The sequence below is a fragment of the Spermophilus citellus genome (assembly GCF_964194105.1).
Source record: "Spermophilus citellus genome assembly, chromosome: 17".
NCBI lineage: Eukaryota > Metazoa > Chordata > Mammalia > Rodentia > Sciuridae > Spermophilus > Spermophilus citellus.
The window spans coordinates 27,580,313-27,596,823 of NC_138199.1; the positions used below are offsets into that span (position 1 = coordinate 27,580,313).

Sequence of the window (16,511 nt, forward strand, 5' to 3'; positions counted from 1 at the left end):
AGCCCAGGAGTCTGAGGCTAACCTGGGCAACATAGCAAGACTCCATCTCAGAAAAATAGAAGTTAATCTTAAGTAAGATTTATTTACCAGGAACTCAAATTTCCTCTCATCTTCCCTCCTAACTATGACCCCCTCTCTGAATATCCTGACTTACTGCAAATTCTTAGGAAGTGCCTTTGTTGTTGTTATTTAATTTTGCATTATAATTATAAAAGATAATTACCTGGTTTCAAAATCAAATGCACATACTCAAAAGTCTTTCTTTTTGTCTTTTATCCTAATCTCATCTTTTCATTGTTGTTGTTTAGCAGTGTTGGGGATTGAACCCAGAACCCTCATGCATATTAGGCAAGCATTCTACCACTGAATGAAATCCCCAGCCCTATGATTTTTTTTTTAATATTTATTTTTTAGTTTTAGGTGGACACAATATCTTTATCGAACCCAGTGCCTCACGCATGTTAGGCGAGCGCACTACCACTTGAGCCACAAGATTTTAGTCATTCTGACTAAAATCTACCCTATGATTTCATATATATATATTTATATATGAAAATATATACATAGTTATAACCATTTCTTCTAGATAGGTAGTATTCTATATGAAGTTTTCTTCCCCTTGCTTTTTTTTTTTTTTTTTTTTTTTTTTTTTTTTGCTGTTTTTGCATACATCCTATGGATAATTTCAGGACATTTTAAACAATAGTATATTATGATAATAAATAAAAATGTCCACTGGGCTATTAATTTAAAAAAACAACCCTCTTAGTTAACAAGGTACTTAAATAAATAGTTGGGTTTATGGCAGCTCCATTTGGATGAGGCCCTTTTGGAAAGATAGTCTGCTGTCCTTCCATGCCACCTAACTGTATTTCTGCCAGGCATCAGTGTTTTCTGTTTCTTCAAAATAATGGTAGCCTGTGCTGAGTGATATCTCACAGGTATCCTGATTTTTTTGTTTTTGTTTTGGGTTTTTGTTTTTTGGGGTACTAGGGATTGAACCCAGGGGCACTTAACCCACTGAGGCACATCCCCAGCCCTTTTTTCTATTTTGTTTAGAGACAGTGTCTCAGTGAGTTGCTTAGGGCCTTGCTAAGTTGCTGAGGCTGGCTTTGAACTCAAAATCCCAGAGGAGTATAGTGGCACACATGGTGACCTTTGCCTCCCTAGCCACTGGGATTATAGGCGTGCGCCATGTGACGATTTCTGGAGGACCTGGGAAAGTATTCATTCTTACTGTCAGAGCAGCAAAGACTGTAGTGGCCAACAGGGTCTCTTTCCTTAAGGTCATTCTAGGAAGCTGCTTTGCGCCCCCCACCCCCCAAAAAAAGGAGCTCTTGGAAATGGCTCTCTTCTCCTCTTCCTATAAATACAATGATTTCATGCAGCAGGTGACTTCATTATGTGTCTTTAAGAAGCATTTTTGTGAAATTTATGTATTTTAATCACTATACCAGAATAACAATTGAAGTTCTTCCTCTGTTTTTTCATTTATTGACACCTTATAGTTAAACATACAGACCCTGTATCCCCTGTGGGGCCCACAACTCCCCGCCAGACTTTTTTCACATTGTAATTTCAGTAATGCATACACAAGAGCTCAATCCATAGCAACCAGCCAATCAAATATTTTTCGTTTCAGATCACAAGCATGTTAGCAAAATAAAATAATTTCAGTTGGGGAAAAACAGCTTCTCTATACCGTTGGTTTTGGCAGGTTGTAAAACAACCTAATATCAGGAACCTGTGGGGTCTGGGGTTGACTTTATTAATTTTTTTTATTAAATTTTATTGATGTCCTATCTTTTTTTTTTTTTTTTTAAATTTTTAATATTTATTTTTTAGTTCTCGGCGGACACAACATCTTTGTTGGTATGTGGTGCTGAGGACCGAACCCGGGCCGCACGCATGCCAGGCGAGCGCACTACCGCTTGAGCCACGTCCCCAGCCCCGATGTCCTATCTTTTTGAAAAATATTTTTTAGTTGTAGATGGACATAGTACCTTTATTTATTTATCTTTATGTGGTGCTAAGGATTGACCCAGTGCCTCACCCACGCTAGGCAAGCGCTCTACCACTGAGCCACAACCTCAGCCTCGACTTTATTGATTTCTTAAGACCTAATTTTGCAGCCAGGTGTGGTGATGTGGTCATGCATGCCTATAATTCCAGATATTAAGTCAGGAGGCTGAGGTACTATTGCAAATTTGAGGCTAGCCTGGGCAATTTTGTAAGACCTTGCCTCAAAAGAAAATAAAAGCTGGGCATAATGGTGCACACCAGTAATCCCTGCTATCAGGAGGCTGAAGCAAGAGTATTGAAAGTTCAAGACCAATTTTGTTGTTTCTGACCACTTCTTCACTTTCAAAGTAAATCCTTGATAGATCTCTTGTTAGATTTGGTGAGGATGCACTTTCTTTTTCTAATGCCTAGAAATGATGAAGAGTCCATTCTGACTTATAAAAAAAGTACTACAGACCAGCTCTCACAGGACAAGTGAAAAACAGCACTGTCTTCACTTTGATGTTTAGAATTTGTGAACATAAATGGTTGCAATGCTGTCAGAAGAGATATGAGGAAAGATAAGGAAGTGCTATCCTTTTAGCCATACTTGTAGCTGGCCTTTGGTGTGCTGGGTGAGCTCCTAAGGATGGCCCCATTTCAGTGAGCTTTCCATGGTAGCAGCCTTGAATGTTGAGAAGGGGAATGGGGATTCCAATTTTTCATCCCCTATCATCCTCCCACACACTACCATCTTTTTTCCTCCCTAGCTTAATATAAATTTTATATCAAGCTACTTAAAACACAAAGTATTAAGCTCTCAGTATACTATGGAAATTATGTCTCTAATGCAGAGTGATTGAGCAATAGCAATACTGCTTGTCTTAATGTCAATATGAATTTGTCTCATCTTGTCTGAAATATAATTGAACAAGTTCAAGCTCAGGCAAGTCTTTGAGTTCACTGTTCATTTCTCAAAAGCACTTTCTTACACATACATGCATAGCCTTTGTTTTTTATTCTTTTCTTTCTTTTTTAAGGTTTGAGTAACTGTATTTTAAAGTAGAACTTTCTCTGCACATTTTCATTCATGTTTCTTTTCTAAATTATACTCATAAAATAAGTGGTAGAGCTATAATGAGATTATTTTTCAGAAATGATTATTTTTCTTGTGAAAACTCTCAATGTTTTTTTTTATTGGTTGTTCACAACATTACAAAGCTCTTGACATATCATATTTCATATATTAGATTCAAGTGGGTTATGAACTCCCAATTTTTACCCCAAATGCAGATTGCAGAATCACGTCGGTTACACATCCACAATTTTACATAATGCCCTATTAGTAACTGTTGTATTCTGCTACCTTTCCTATCCTCTACTATCCCCCCTCCCCTTCCCTCTCATCTTCTCTCTCTACCCCATCTACTGTAATTCATTTCTCTCCTTGTTTATTTTCCCATTCCCCTCACAACCTCTTATATGTAATTTTATATAGCAATGAGGGTCTCCCTTCATTTCCATGCAATTTCCCTTTTCTCTCCCTTTCCCTCCCATCTCATGTCTCTGTTTAATCTTTTCTTTCTTTTAAGCTTATTTTCTATTCTTTAATTCTTCTTTTTGTTAGTTAATTTCTGGTATAGAGAAAATATAAGGCTAGGGCTGTAGCTCAGTTGCCAGACATGCACAAGCCCCTGGGTTCAATCCCCAGCAGCACACACACGGAAAATATACATTATTTCTTAGATTAAGTATTATTATTATTATTAGTAGTAGTATTTTTATTAATTAATTTGTTTATTGGTACTGGAGATTTCAGATGTGTTTTACCACTGAGTCACTTCCTGAGCCCTTTTTATTTTTGAGACAGGGTCTTGCTAAGTTGTTTAGGGACTCACCAAGTTGCTGAGGCTGGCTTTGAACTTGTGATCCTCCTGCCTCAGCTTACCTAGTTGTTGGGATTATAGGTGTATACCTCAGTATCTAGCATTAGACTCATTTCTTTTTTTTTTTTTTTTTTTTAATACGTTTATTTTGGGCTGGGGATGTGGCTCAAGCGGTAGTGCGCTCGTCTGGCATGCGTGCGGCCCGGGTTCGATCGTCAGCACCACATACAAATAAAGATGTTGTGTCCGCCGAAAACTAAAAAATAAATATTAAAAAATTCTCTCTCTCTCTCTCTCTCTCTCTCTCTCTCTCTCTCTTAAAAAAAAAATACCTTTATTTTATTTATTTATTTTTATGTGGTGTTGAGGCTCAAATCCAGTGTCTCACACATGCTAGACAAGAATTTTACCACTGAGCTACAGCCCCAGCCCCAATTAGACTTGTTTCTGTTATGACTTCAACAGTTTCCTTAGCAGGCTGGCGTTGTGGCTCAGTGATAGATCACTCACCTAGCATGTGCGAGGCCCTGGGTTTGATCCTCAGAACCACATAAAAATGAATAAAAAGTAAAGGTATTGCGTCCAACTAAAAAATAAATATTAAAAAAGTTTCCTAGCATATTATAAACTGGCTCTTTTATTCTGTGTATATGTGGTATGGGGCTGTTGGTGCTTCTTATAGGGCTTCACCAGGTAATTTGATCTTGCCGAATTTGTGCACATGCTCTGTGTTGTCAGGCAGAACTAGAGTAGAGGCAGCACAGTTAACAGGGATTCCTATTTGCAGGAAAGGATTTTTTTTCCTTTTTTTTTTTTTTTTTTTAAGGATTGGGGACCGGACCCAGGGGTGCTTTAGCACTATGCTACATCCCCAGCCCGTTTAATTTTTTTTTTATGTAGAGATGGGGTCTTGCTGAATTGGCCTAAAACTTGTGGTCCTCCTGCCTCAAACCCCCAAATGACTGGGATTACACCAGCTGGACCAGGCTGCAAGAAAGAGTTTTCAAACTTGACTACTGTTTTCTCTGTTTGAGCCTTTTTCTCTCCTTGCCTGCTCGTTTTTCCCCTGACCATAGAATTATCTTAATTTTGTTGAGAGTTAATGAGTTAACAGGTTGCACTCTGTCTCTTAAAAAACAGTGTTCATAATATATAATGGTCTTAGCCAAAAGTCATTTTAAAAATACCATTTACAAAGTTTTTTCTATAAAGAAATGCATTGTAAATACAGTGGTACCATTTGGTTTTTTAAAGTGGAACTTGAGTCCCTCTAGTGGGTAGTAAAATTTGAGATAGGATAAGAAAAATTTGGGGCTGGGGATGTGGCTCAAGCGGTAGCGCGCTCGCCTGGCATGCGTGCGGCCCGGGTTCGATCCTCAGCACCACATACCAACAAAGATGTTGTGTCCGCCAAGAACTAAAAAATAAATATTAAAAAATTCTCTCTCTCTCTCTCTCTCTCTCTCTCTCTCTCTCTCTCTCTCTCTCTCCCCCCCCCCTCTCTCACTTTCTCTTTAAAAAAAAAAAAAGTTGGATTTTCAGTACACCTGCTTTCATATTCAGTGTTTTCATTGGTACTCTTGTTCTCCATCCCCAGCTGAGTGGCAGTTAGTTCTCTGCTAGCCCCTCATGGCCCTCTTCCCAGCCAAAATTCAGAAATCCTCCTTCTTTCACCCATGTGATCTCAGTGGCCCTGGTCACTGCTAGCCTGTGATCACACAAGCTTGCTAGCTGCTTCGTTTCAAGCTTCAGTAAGTGTAATTCAAACTATAATTTGGTGATTTTATGCCATGAATATTTTATTTTTTTATTTCTTGATACTGGGTATTGAATCCGGGGTGCTTTACCTCTGAGCTGCATCCCAAGCCCTTTTTTTTTTTTTTTTAAGTTTTTAGTTATAGGTGAACACAATACCTTTATTTAATTTATTTATTATTATGTGGTACCGAAAATCGAACCCAGTGCCTCACAGGCGTGCTAGGCGAGCCCTCTACCACTGACCCACAACCCCAGCCCCTACGTCCCTGTCCCTTTTTATTTTTTTAGTACCAGAGATTGAACCCAGGAGTGCTTAACCATATCCTCAGCCAGTTATATCTTTTATTTTGAGACAGGATCTCATTAACTTGTTTAGGGCCTTGCTAATTTATTGAAGCTGGCCTTGAACTTGTAATCCTCCTGCCTCACTCCCAAGTTGCTGGGATTATAGGCATATACCACCTTGCCTGGCTTGCCATGAAGTTCTTTATAGAAAAGATCACAGCAACCCAGGTTCCTTGGGTTGCCATGAAATAAATAATTGTTGAAGGCCTGCTTTGGGCACATAGGTGAGGACATTTAGCAGTTGGAGAAATTATGTACTGATGGTTAGAACAGAGAGGCAGGATGGTGTGATTGCAAAATATGAGGGCTTGCCAGGAATGGTGGCAACACACCTGTAATATCGGACTTAGGAGGTTGAGGCAAGAGAATCTACAAATTTGAGCCCGGCCAGGCAGGGCAGCTTAGCTCAGTGCTGGAGTGCCCCTAGGTTTAATCTTCAGAACTGGGAAGAAAGAAAAAAAAAAAAAAAGAATTTAGGGTTCAGATCCCAACTTTGCCATAACTAGCTGTGTGACCTTCAGCTGTGATCACATGCCTCTCTGTACCTTAGTTTTCCTTTTTGTAAAATGAAGAGATGGTAAAACTGCCTTGCAAGGTTGTTTTAAGTATTGGAAATGTTATGTAAATGGGTTTGTGTTTTTAGTGTTCAGTGATTGGTAGCAGAAGTCTTGGAAATATCCCCTACTTGAGTCTCAATAATTAAATATATGGGATTTAATTATTTGGATGACTTTTCATCTTTTCTGTATTCCTTCTTTTTTCTTTCAGTTACCACCAAGTAAGCGAAGAAAATTAGAGAAGTCAAGAAAACCCATTACATTTGTAGTGTTGGAGTCTGTGATGAAAGAATTATCCCTCAAAGCATCATCTTTGGGCTCTGAGACAGTGGAGGGCATAGTGGTTGTGACAACATGGATAGAAAAAATTCTCACTGATTTAAAGGTACCTGGTTAAGCACATTGACTGAATACTCAATAACCTCCCAGCCAGCCTGCTTGCCTGCCTTCCCTTTCCCACTTGCCCTTCCCTCCCTTTTTTTCTCTTTTTCTTTCTTTTAATTTCATGTAAAATTCAGTTTTTCCTCCACACAGGTCCAGCATAAACGAGTTCCCTGTGGAAAAGAGGAAGCTAGTCTTTTCCTGACAGCCATAGAAAACTCCTGGATTCACTTAAGGCGAAAGAAAAGAAAGCAAGTGAGACAACTGAGGGAAGTGCCTCGAGCTCCTGAGGATGTCATACAGGCCTTGGAGGAGAGAAAAGCCATCCCCAGAGAGTCGGGCAATAGCCAGGATGTGGCCCCGAGCCCCCAGGAGGGTACCCTTTGTGGGTCTGCTCTGCAGGAGGGCGAGTCTGCCACTGTTGGGGGCTACTGCCCAAGCCAGGAGTCACTGTCCCAAGAGGAAACCCCAGAACCCATGGAGGATGAAAGGAGTGAGGAAAGGGGAGGGGAGGAGGTTGTGGAAAGTTGTAAAGTCTCTTGCAACGAAACCCAGGACCGAGAGGCTTCTGAGCAATATAGCAACCCAGGGGCCGAAAAGGGGAAGCCCCTCCAAGGAGCAGCTGGACATTACCTATTTAAGTGTTTGATAAACATTAAGAAAGAAATGGATGATGCCTTAGTTGAAATGCATTGGGTTGAGGGCCAGAACAGAGATTTGATGAACCAGCTTTGTACCTATATACGTAACCAGATTTTCAGGCTTGTTGCTAGTTAACTCCATACTTCTTGCAGTTATAAGAGTGTCTATAGAGGACTGGGGGTGTAGCTCAACTTCGCATGCGGAAGGCCCTGAGTTCCATCCCCAGTACCACCCCCCTCCCCCCAAAAAAAGAAGGTCTATTAAACAAATTGTTTGGAGTAGCCTAAATGTTGGCAAGAGGAATTTTACCGCTGGCCTATTAGTAGTATTATGTGGAATTATCTTAAAAAGCAGAAATCAATTAATCCATTTTAAAGTTATAAGGAGTTATATAGTTCAGTAGTTCAGGAGGAAGAATTATGGTTGTCAGCAACAACAAAAAGATGTAAACTCAGGAGGGATTTAAAACTGACTCAAGCTGGTCACCTCCGCGTTGGACTGATTTTATGAGGCCAAGGTATCGTTTGTGGTGTCTGGTCTTGGGTCAGCACTTCCCAGAACATCATGGTTTGGTCCCCCAGGGTCTTCATGAGGAGAAGGCACTCTTGTCCTCCAATGGAGAGCAGAACAGAAAGGCCCCAGAGCCTACTTCTAGAGTTACCTTTAAGACTAAACCTCTGCACGCTGGGTACATATGATTGATTAACTGTGCTCCAGTCTCCAGAGATGAGCTGGCCTGATGGGAGATGGCGGGAGAGTTGGGAGGAGAAACCTTAATAAGATCAGGAAGAAGGGCCCCTCTGGGATACGCCTGGGAAATGGCACATTGCTGACTCCTGGCTATTTTGATATTGCTTATTTCAGAAGCAGAATTAAATGAACAAAACTCCTAGATAATGACTGAGACAACAAAATACACCCATACCCATTTTGTAGCAGTTTTGCCACTGTTTGGTTTTTGTTTAAACACAAGAAGTGGAACTTGTTTTATTTTTAATATAAGAATATTCAGAATTAAACTGTCAATACTGTTTGAATCCTGGGATTGGGGAAAATACTTTCATAGTGAATGATGGTATATTACCTTAAGAAAGCCTCTATTGGCAGGTAATTTGTTGCTGATCAAGTGCTGCTTTTTATGTCTTCCCTTGTAATCCCTTCTGTGCATTACCTGATAGCACTGGAGCATTCTGGGGTCAAGTTAACCGTGTCATCAGAACATGTTTCTAATCCAAATGCCAGAGTTCAACAGATATCTCTGGAAGGCATTCTTGGTTTTTGTTCTCTTAGTGTCTCAGTAAACCATTTCTGTGCTTGATTCACACCGCTCAATTTGTACCAGTACCCTGATGTTCTGCTTAGAGTAAAATCTTTTTATTTATTTATTTATTTATTTTTAATATTTATTTCTTAGTTTTTGGCAGACACAACATCTTTGTTTGTATGTGGTGCTGAGGATCGAACCCGGGCCGCACACATGCCAGGCGAGCGCGCTACCGCTTGAGCCACATCCTCAGCCCCAGAGTAAAATCTTTCAGTCTAATACCAGAGCTCCTTGCCCACTCCAATGAAGATGACCTCCCTGTTGAGAGGTGGCTGTTAGGGCAGAAAGCTAGTGACTGGCATATTTTGGTGGTGGCTAAATTAGACCCTCTACAAAGGCATAAGGGAATGAAAATAATTCGTCTCATTTTGGCAGTAGAACTGGGAAAAGAGGTTGTTTTAAACCCAGGGCTCTTTGCATACTAAACAAGCATAATACCACTGAACTCTATCCCCAGCCCTTTAAGACAGGGTCTTACCACATTACACAGGCTGGCCTCAAACTTGTGATCCTCTTGCTTAAACTTCTGAGTAGGTGGGACTACTGGTGTGCACCATTGTGCCTAGCTGGGAAAAAAGCATTTTAACCAGTAACCTGTGTTCTAAACCTAGTCTATGGATCTCCAGATAATCCATAACCCTCCTGGGATTATTTCTAAAAGCTGTGTGAGCGCGCTTGCGTGTGTGTGTGTGTGTGTGTGTGTGTGTGTGTGTGTGTATTTTCCTGAGGAGAGGATTCATGACATAGGGAGAGGGGTGAGTAACCTGATAAGGATAAAGAACCACCATTCTAGTTCAGACATTCATTTGACCAATGCTCAGGGTTATATAGAGCCAAGACTCAATCCAGGGCTTTGGATCCCTTGTCCTGTAATTTTTGATGTATTGGCTTAGGCCATCTTTTTTTTTTTTAATATTTATTTTTTAGTTGTACACAATACCTTTATTTTATTTCTTTATTTTTATGTGGTGCTAAGGATTGAACCCTGGGTCTTGCACATGCTAGGCGAGTGCTCTACTGCTGAGCCACAACTCCAGCCCTTGGCTTAGGTCATCTTGCTATACTCACCTCTGATAACTATCACATTTGAATCAGATGCAGGGCCCAAACTTAGTTTTCTTGAAATTTTAGGATTTTTTAGTTAACTGGCAGCTGTTCATTCTATAAGTATTTTTAAGTATTTATTGTTTCTTTGTTTCATTCTAAAAAAGTAGCAGATGCTCAGAGATTCGGAAAAATTAGGCTGGGGATATACAGTGGTAGAATGCTTGCCTAGAATGGGTGAGACCCTTGACTTGATCCCTATCACCAAATACAAAACAAAACAAAAAACCCACCCACAACTTTAGCCTTCTCTGATATTGTTATTTGTGAGTCTCCCTCCAGTCTTTCTAGAGATGCTATGTATATGTGAATTTAACTTTGAATGTACTTATTATGCTTTTCTTTTGTTTTGCTACTGGGGATTCAACCCAGTCAGGGGTGCTCTACCTCCCCAGCCACCCTTTTTATTTTGAGATGGGTTTCTCTAAGTAGCCAAGACTGTCCTCGAACTTGTGATCGTCTTGCCTCAACCTCTTGGATCTCTGGGATTATAAGCTATATTGTAGTCTTCATTTAACATCTCATAAGTATTTTTCCACATTATAATGGTAATGTACTTATTTATACTCCTTGCCTGTTCACAATGTTCTTCAGGCACAGTATTCAGGTCTCCTTCACAGGTATTCTCATAATACTCTTAACTGGAGACAAAATGTGTGTCTGTTTGTATGTGTTTCAGTCCCATGTTTAAGGCTTTGAGTTATAGAGGAGGTTTTAAGTGTTAAACTAATGATCCTAGAATTTTAAAGAATGACAAGAGCAGTGTTCACAGTCTTTGTAAAACTAGAACTATGAGTGCTTTGCATTTGTATGTCATTTCCTTCTCTGAGAAGAATAGTTTATGTCTTTCCGTCCTCCTTCCCTCTCTCCCTCACTCCCTCTTTCTTTTCTTTCTTTATTTCCTACTGAAATTGAACCCAGGCCTTGTATATGCTAGGTAAGCACTATTCCCTAGCCCCAGAATAGTTTATTTCTTAAATTAAGGAGAGGGCATTGAATACCTTATAAATGGACATGTAAGAATTGTGTTGGTTATGCATGTGCTTTAATTTCATGTTTATCTTTAGTATGGGGGGAAAGTTTTTTGTTTTTTTAAGAAATATATTACTGCCCACATGTTGCAGTGTTGAGTGACACTCTCTGTAAGTGTCTGGAGGGCAAATTCATCTTGGTGTTGGTGGATTGGTATGAAATGAAATCTTTGTGGTGTTATCTTAAATTCTATTCTGGTCCCTGGAATTGACTTCTGATATTCCAATAGCTAAAATGGGAACAGAAGTTGAGCTTGTTTTCCAAGATGAACTAAAGCTGCTTTTGTTTTCTCTCAGTTTGGTTTCTTTACCCCACATCCTTGCCTGACTGCTCCTACACCAGAGTTTTGCTGTAGTCCTGGCAAGGTTGATGGCTCTGTGGTGGGGTTTTCAGCTAATCTTAGAGTTCATGTTCATTACTTTAGTATGTATTTTTAAAAATATAAAATACATCTTTTCTTGGTGGAAATGAAAGTTTACTATGTAAGCACACCACCTTCTAAGCTCTGGAAAGAGTAATAACCACATGTGTAGAAAAGATGCAAAGTCTGTGGAGACTGAGGACTTTGAAAGAAGGGAGCTTTTTAAAATTCTTGAATGCTGCTGATGCCTCTCTATCTTACCTAGCCCACAGCACTTCCCTCAGTAGCCACATGGGGGCACCTTCGGCCCTCTTATCAAGCACTTTAACTTCACTGTGGGAATCCATAAAATTGTGTCCAAGGTATTTTCTTGAAATATACAGTTGCTACCCAGGTAAGCATCTTTATATAAACAAGGACATTTTTACATTAAAAACTTTGAAAAATGAAAAAAGGGAAAACTACTATCATGATCTTTTTATCCAGCACAATCCCTTTCAGACTTTTTATGTTTTTTTTTTTTTTTTTCATAGTCGTAGTTGACTATCTTTTTTCTTTCTATCTCTCTTCATATCGAGGAATGTTCTCAGGTTGTACCTACTCTTTTGGATCAATTTTTTTATTAGTATGTAGTTAATTGGGATACCAGAGTGGGAAGGTTTAGTGATTTTGAAACAAAAACTTCTCAAAAGCCTTATGTTCCAGGACAAGTAACAAGAGCACCAAGAAAGATGGTTGGGCTGGGGATGTGGCTCAAGCGGTAGCACGCTGGCCTGGCATGCGTGCGGCCCGGGTTCGAGCCTCAGCACCACATACAAACAAAGATGAGCACCACATACAAACAAAGATGTTGTGTCCGCCGAGAACTAAAAAATAAATATTAAAAATTCTCTCTCTCTCCCTCTCTCTCTCTCTCTCTCTCTCTCTCTCTCTCTCTCTCTCCTCTCTTACTCTCTCTTTAAAAAAAAAAGAAAGAAAGATGGTTATTCATGTTCTTTTGTATATTCATGCTTTAGGTTTATCTGGCTGGCTAACTAATGTGCATGTAATGTTTTTTTTTTTTTTTATTGGTTGGTCACAACATTACAAAGCTCTTGACATATCACATTTCATACATTAGATTGAAGTGGGTTATGAACTCCCAATTTTACCCCAAATGCAGATTGCAGAATCACGTCGGTTATACATCCACAATTTTACATAATGCCCTATTAGTAATTGTTGTATTCTGCTACCTTTCCTATCCCCTACTATCCCCCCTCCCCTTCCCTCACATCTTCTCTCTCTACCCCATTCTGTAATTCATTTCTCTCCTTGTTTATTTTCCCATTCCCCTCACAACCTCTTGTATGTAATTTTGTATAGCAATGAGGGTCTCCCTTCATTTCCATGCAATTTCCCTTTTCTCTCCCTTTCCCTCCCATCTCATGTCTCTGTTTAAAGTTAATCTTTTCTTCCTGCTCTTCCTCCCTACTCTGTTCATAGTTGCTCTCATTATATCAAATAAGACATTTGGTATTTGTTTTTTAGGGATTGGCTAGCTTCACTAAGCATAATCTGCTCTAGTGCCATCCATTTCCCTGCAAATTCCATGATTTTGTCATTTTTTAGTGCTGCATAATATTCCATGGTGTATAAATGCCACATTTTTTTTATCCATTCATCTATTGAAGGGCATCTGGGTTGGTTCCACAGTCTAGCTATTGTGAATTGTGCTGCTATGAACATCGATGTGGCAGTATCCCTGTAGCATGCTCTTTTAAGGTCTTCAGGGAATAGTCTGAGAAGGGCAATAGCAGGGTCAAATGGTGGTTCCATTCCCAGCTTTCCCAAGAATCTCCAAACTGCTTTCCAAATTGGCCGCACCAATTTGCAGTCCCACCAGCAGTGTACAAGTGTACCCTTTTCTCCACATCCTTGCCAGCACTTCTTGTTGTTTGACTTCATAGTGGCTGCCAATCTTACTGGAGTGAGATGGTATCTTAGGGTGGTTTTGATTTGCTAATGTGTTGTTTCAAAAAATATATATCAAAAGTTGGTGAGGATTCTGTGTTGTGTATATTACGCAGGTCAGCTTGGTCTTGTTTCTTATAAGGGTATATCTGTGTAGAACAGGAATATTACCTAGGGTCTATGTGGCTCTAGGAACAGTTGCATCTACTCTTATTTTATGGCACAGGATCAAGTATAAGTGGCTACCCAAAACTGATTAGCCCATTAGGAAGAAGAAAATACATTGGAATACTAGGTTAGGAGCCTCCTGGAAGAAGGTGCCACCTAGGGCATGTCCAGAGGAAAAGGATGTAATCACATCATTTTTAGGGAAGTTGGTGCTCCAGAGATTTGGTTTCCTGAAAGGGCACTAACCTCAGTAGAACCCTGTGCTGTTCAGTTTAAGAATGAATTGGCCAGAGGCTGAGGCAGGAGGATTGCCAAGTTCAAGGCCAGCCTCAGTAACTTAGTGAGACCCTATCTCAAAATAAAAAAATAAAATGGGCTAGGGATCTGGCTCAGTAATTAAGCACCTCTGGTTTAAAAAAAAAAAAAAAAAAGTTGGCCTTTGCTACCTGGAGTTAGGGCATTGGTAAATTTGAACCTTTCCAGTATTTCCAAATATATACCCTTTGGTGCTAGTACCAGTGTACTATTAGACAGCCCTGCACAGTGCTTACCCTACTAGCAACAGAGCCTCAGATGCACACACTAGAGAGTTCCTGCTCTGCTCTGCTCTCATTCAGATCCTCTGCTGTGACTCACCCAAATGACTAAAAGATGGGTTTATTTCTTTAATTGCTGGTTGGAACAGCTAATGCTGCCTTTTGGAGGCTGTGCTTTTACTCCAGGGAACTGTGTTGTGACTAAGTGAAGACCTTGCACCTCTAAATGCCCTTCAAGGTGTAGACATATCTGCCTATCTCAGTCTAAGCAGAAACATCAGGGCCTCTAGACTCCTCAGGGAAGTATGTGACCGCAGGTGCTCATTAGGACTGAGGGAACTGAGAGAAGAAGGTGTGAAGCAGATAGTGCAGTTGCGTTTGGCAGAACTGGCTTGGATGTGATGCTCTGAAGAGGGCAAACGATGTATAAAAAAAAAAGTTGGACTTTTCCAACTTCCCTATGGGAGTAAAAACAGGAAAGAACACCACTTGGTAGTTCAACACTGGGTCTCTGTTGCAGATCAATTCCTTATGTAGTGTAAGCCTTGGCTTCCTCATGTCAGACTAAAGACTTCTTGCTCCACAGGTTATGGAAAGACTGCAGTGAGTGAAGAACTTGAGCACATAGGGGAGTGGACTACTCAACTTGCTTTTCTCTCCTTTTCTGCTAGAGTTTTCAATTTCTGGCAGAAAATCTACCAGTGGATTCAAATGAAAAGGCTGAAACCTCAAATGTATAACTTTCCAGTATTCCCAAGTATATACCCTTTGGTGTTGAGTATTACCTACTGACCAAGATCAAATGGAAAACTTCTTCCATGTTATGGAGGGAGGGATGGGGAACCAATAATTTACTATCCATCTTCAACATAAATTGTCTCATTTAGTAACCCTGTAAGGTGGTGTGGTGCCTGCCCCTGTGTGATGAATGCAGGGACTGAAAATTCAAGAGTGCTTTAGTGACTTGTCCTAAAGTTATTCACAGAGTAAAGTCATAAAAATAGTATTTAAACTATTCATGAAGCCAATGCTGGGATTTTGTGCCAAAACTCAAAATTTTGTTCCAGAAGCTGCACTTATTATGAAAATGTATGTCTAGTTCCATTTGACCCACCCCTGCAGCAGGAGTCTTCAATTATATGATACAGGGAAGAGAAGAAAAGCATGTCTTAAGCCAGCTTCACAGTTTAGCAATTTAAGGTAATACTATTTTCCAGTCAATGATCAATGAGTGAGATTTAGTAAGTGAAATTACTTATAATTATTTCTTAATTTATGCCACCAGATCTTCATAGAATCTTGTATTTGGCAGTAGTGCAGATAATTAAGTAGTTAATGAAACCACAAAATAAAATGTCTAGTCAAAGCACATGTTGGACCAGAGTCAATGTGAAATAACTGATAATTATGTAATGATTCTTTGACAATACATAATTGTATAATAATGGAAGAGAGGTTTAATTCTTTTTTAAATAAGACACCTCCAGATATTTCACTTAGAGAACACAAAACCGATGTGCTTTCTGGAAAAGGTAGAAAATCAAGTCCTCTTCCCAGGTAGTTCATGAGAACCAGCACAGACCTGGGAAAAGCAAAGGCTGCCGCCTGCCATCTGGTGGGCCTTCTCGGAGAGAGTGGCCCAGGAGTCCAGGAAAGCCTGGAAATTCCCAATTGGCTGGCTCCGGCAGCTAGTCAGCCCCCAAGGGAAAAAGCAGCTTGTGCTGCTGCTGTCCAAAAAGAGCAAGCTACCCAGAGACCTCTGCTGAGAGGGGACCCCTCCAGGGACCATGGATGAGACTGGGCCTATTCCCATCAATTTGCCATTCAGGGACTTGGTATCTATTTCTGGGAATAGGGAAGTCCAAGTGTAGTCTGACATAGAATCCTTACTTCAGACATGGTTTTCCAGGATTCCTGCCTTCAAGGCCAAATGTGGGTCTATGCAGGGCTCTGTGGACCAAACCTGGTCAGGATTTCAGTGAGCTCTGGACCAACACTGATAAGGACTTTTTCATTTGTAAAGGTGAACAGCAGGCTGGGTTCAGTGGTGCACTCCTGTAGTGAATTTAGTAACCCTGTAAGGTGGTATGGTGCCTGCCCCTGTGTGATGAATGCAGGGAGGCTGAGGCAGGAGGATCGCAAGTTCAAAGCCAGCCTCAGCAACGGTGAGGCGCTTAGCAACTCAGTGAGACCCTGTCTCTAAATAAAATACAAAATAGGGGGGCCAGGGTTGTGGCTCAGAGGTAGAGCGCTTACCTAGCATGCGTGAGGCACTGGGTTCGATCCTCAACACTACATTAAAAAATAATAATAATAAAGGTATTAAATAAAATACAAAATAGGGCTCACAGTGGTGGAGTACCCTTGAGTTCAATCCCTGGTACTCCCCGCCCCCATCCAAAAGAAAAAGGGAAATAGCTGCTCATCATCTACACCAGGAGCCAGGCTAGAAGGGGAAAACCC

At 40.4% G+C, this 16,511-nt stretch overlaps 1 protein-coding gene across 1 annotated transcript in view; it reads left to right on the forward strand.

Moving 5' to 3' along the window:
• The window catches only part of METTL16 (methyltransferase 16, RNA N6-adenosine), a 69,259-nt gene extending 61,452 nt beyond the window's left edge, over positions 1-7,807 (forward strand). Inside the window, exons 9-10 of the mRNA XM_081270838.1 lie at positions 6,759-6,932; positions 7,082-7,807. Coding sequence (XP_081126964.1) covers positions 6,759-6,932; positions 7,082-7,705 — 798 coding nt within the window. The 3' untranslated portion in view covers positions 7,706-7,807. The remainder of the gene's footprint in view (positions 1-6,758; positions 6,933-7,081) is intronic.
• The last annotated feature ends 8,704 nt before the right edge of the window (positions 7,808-16,511 follow it).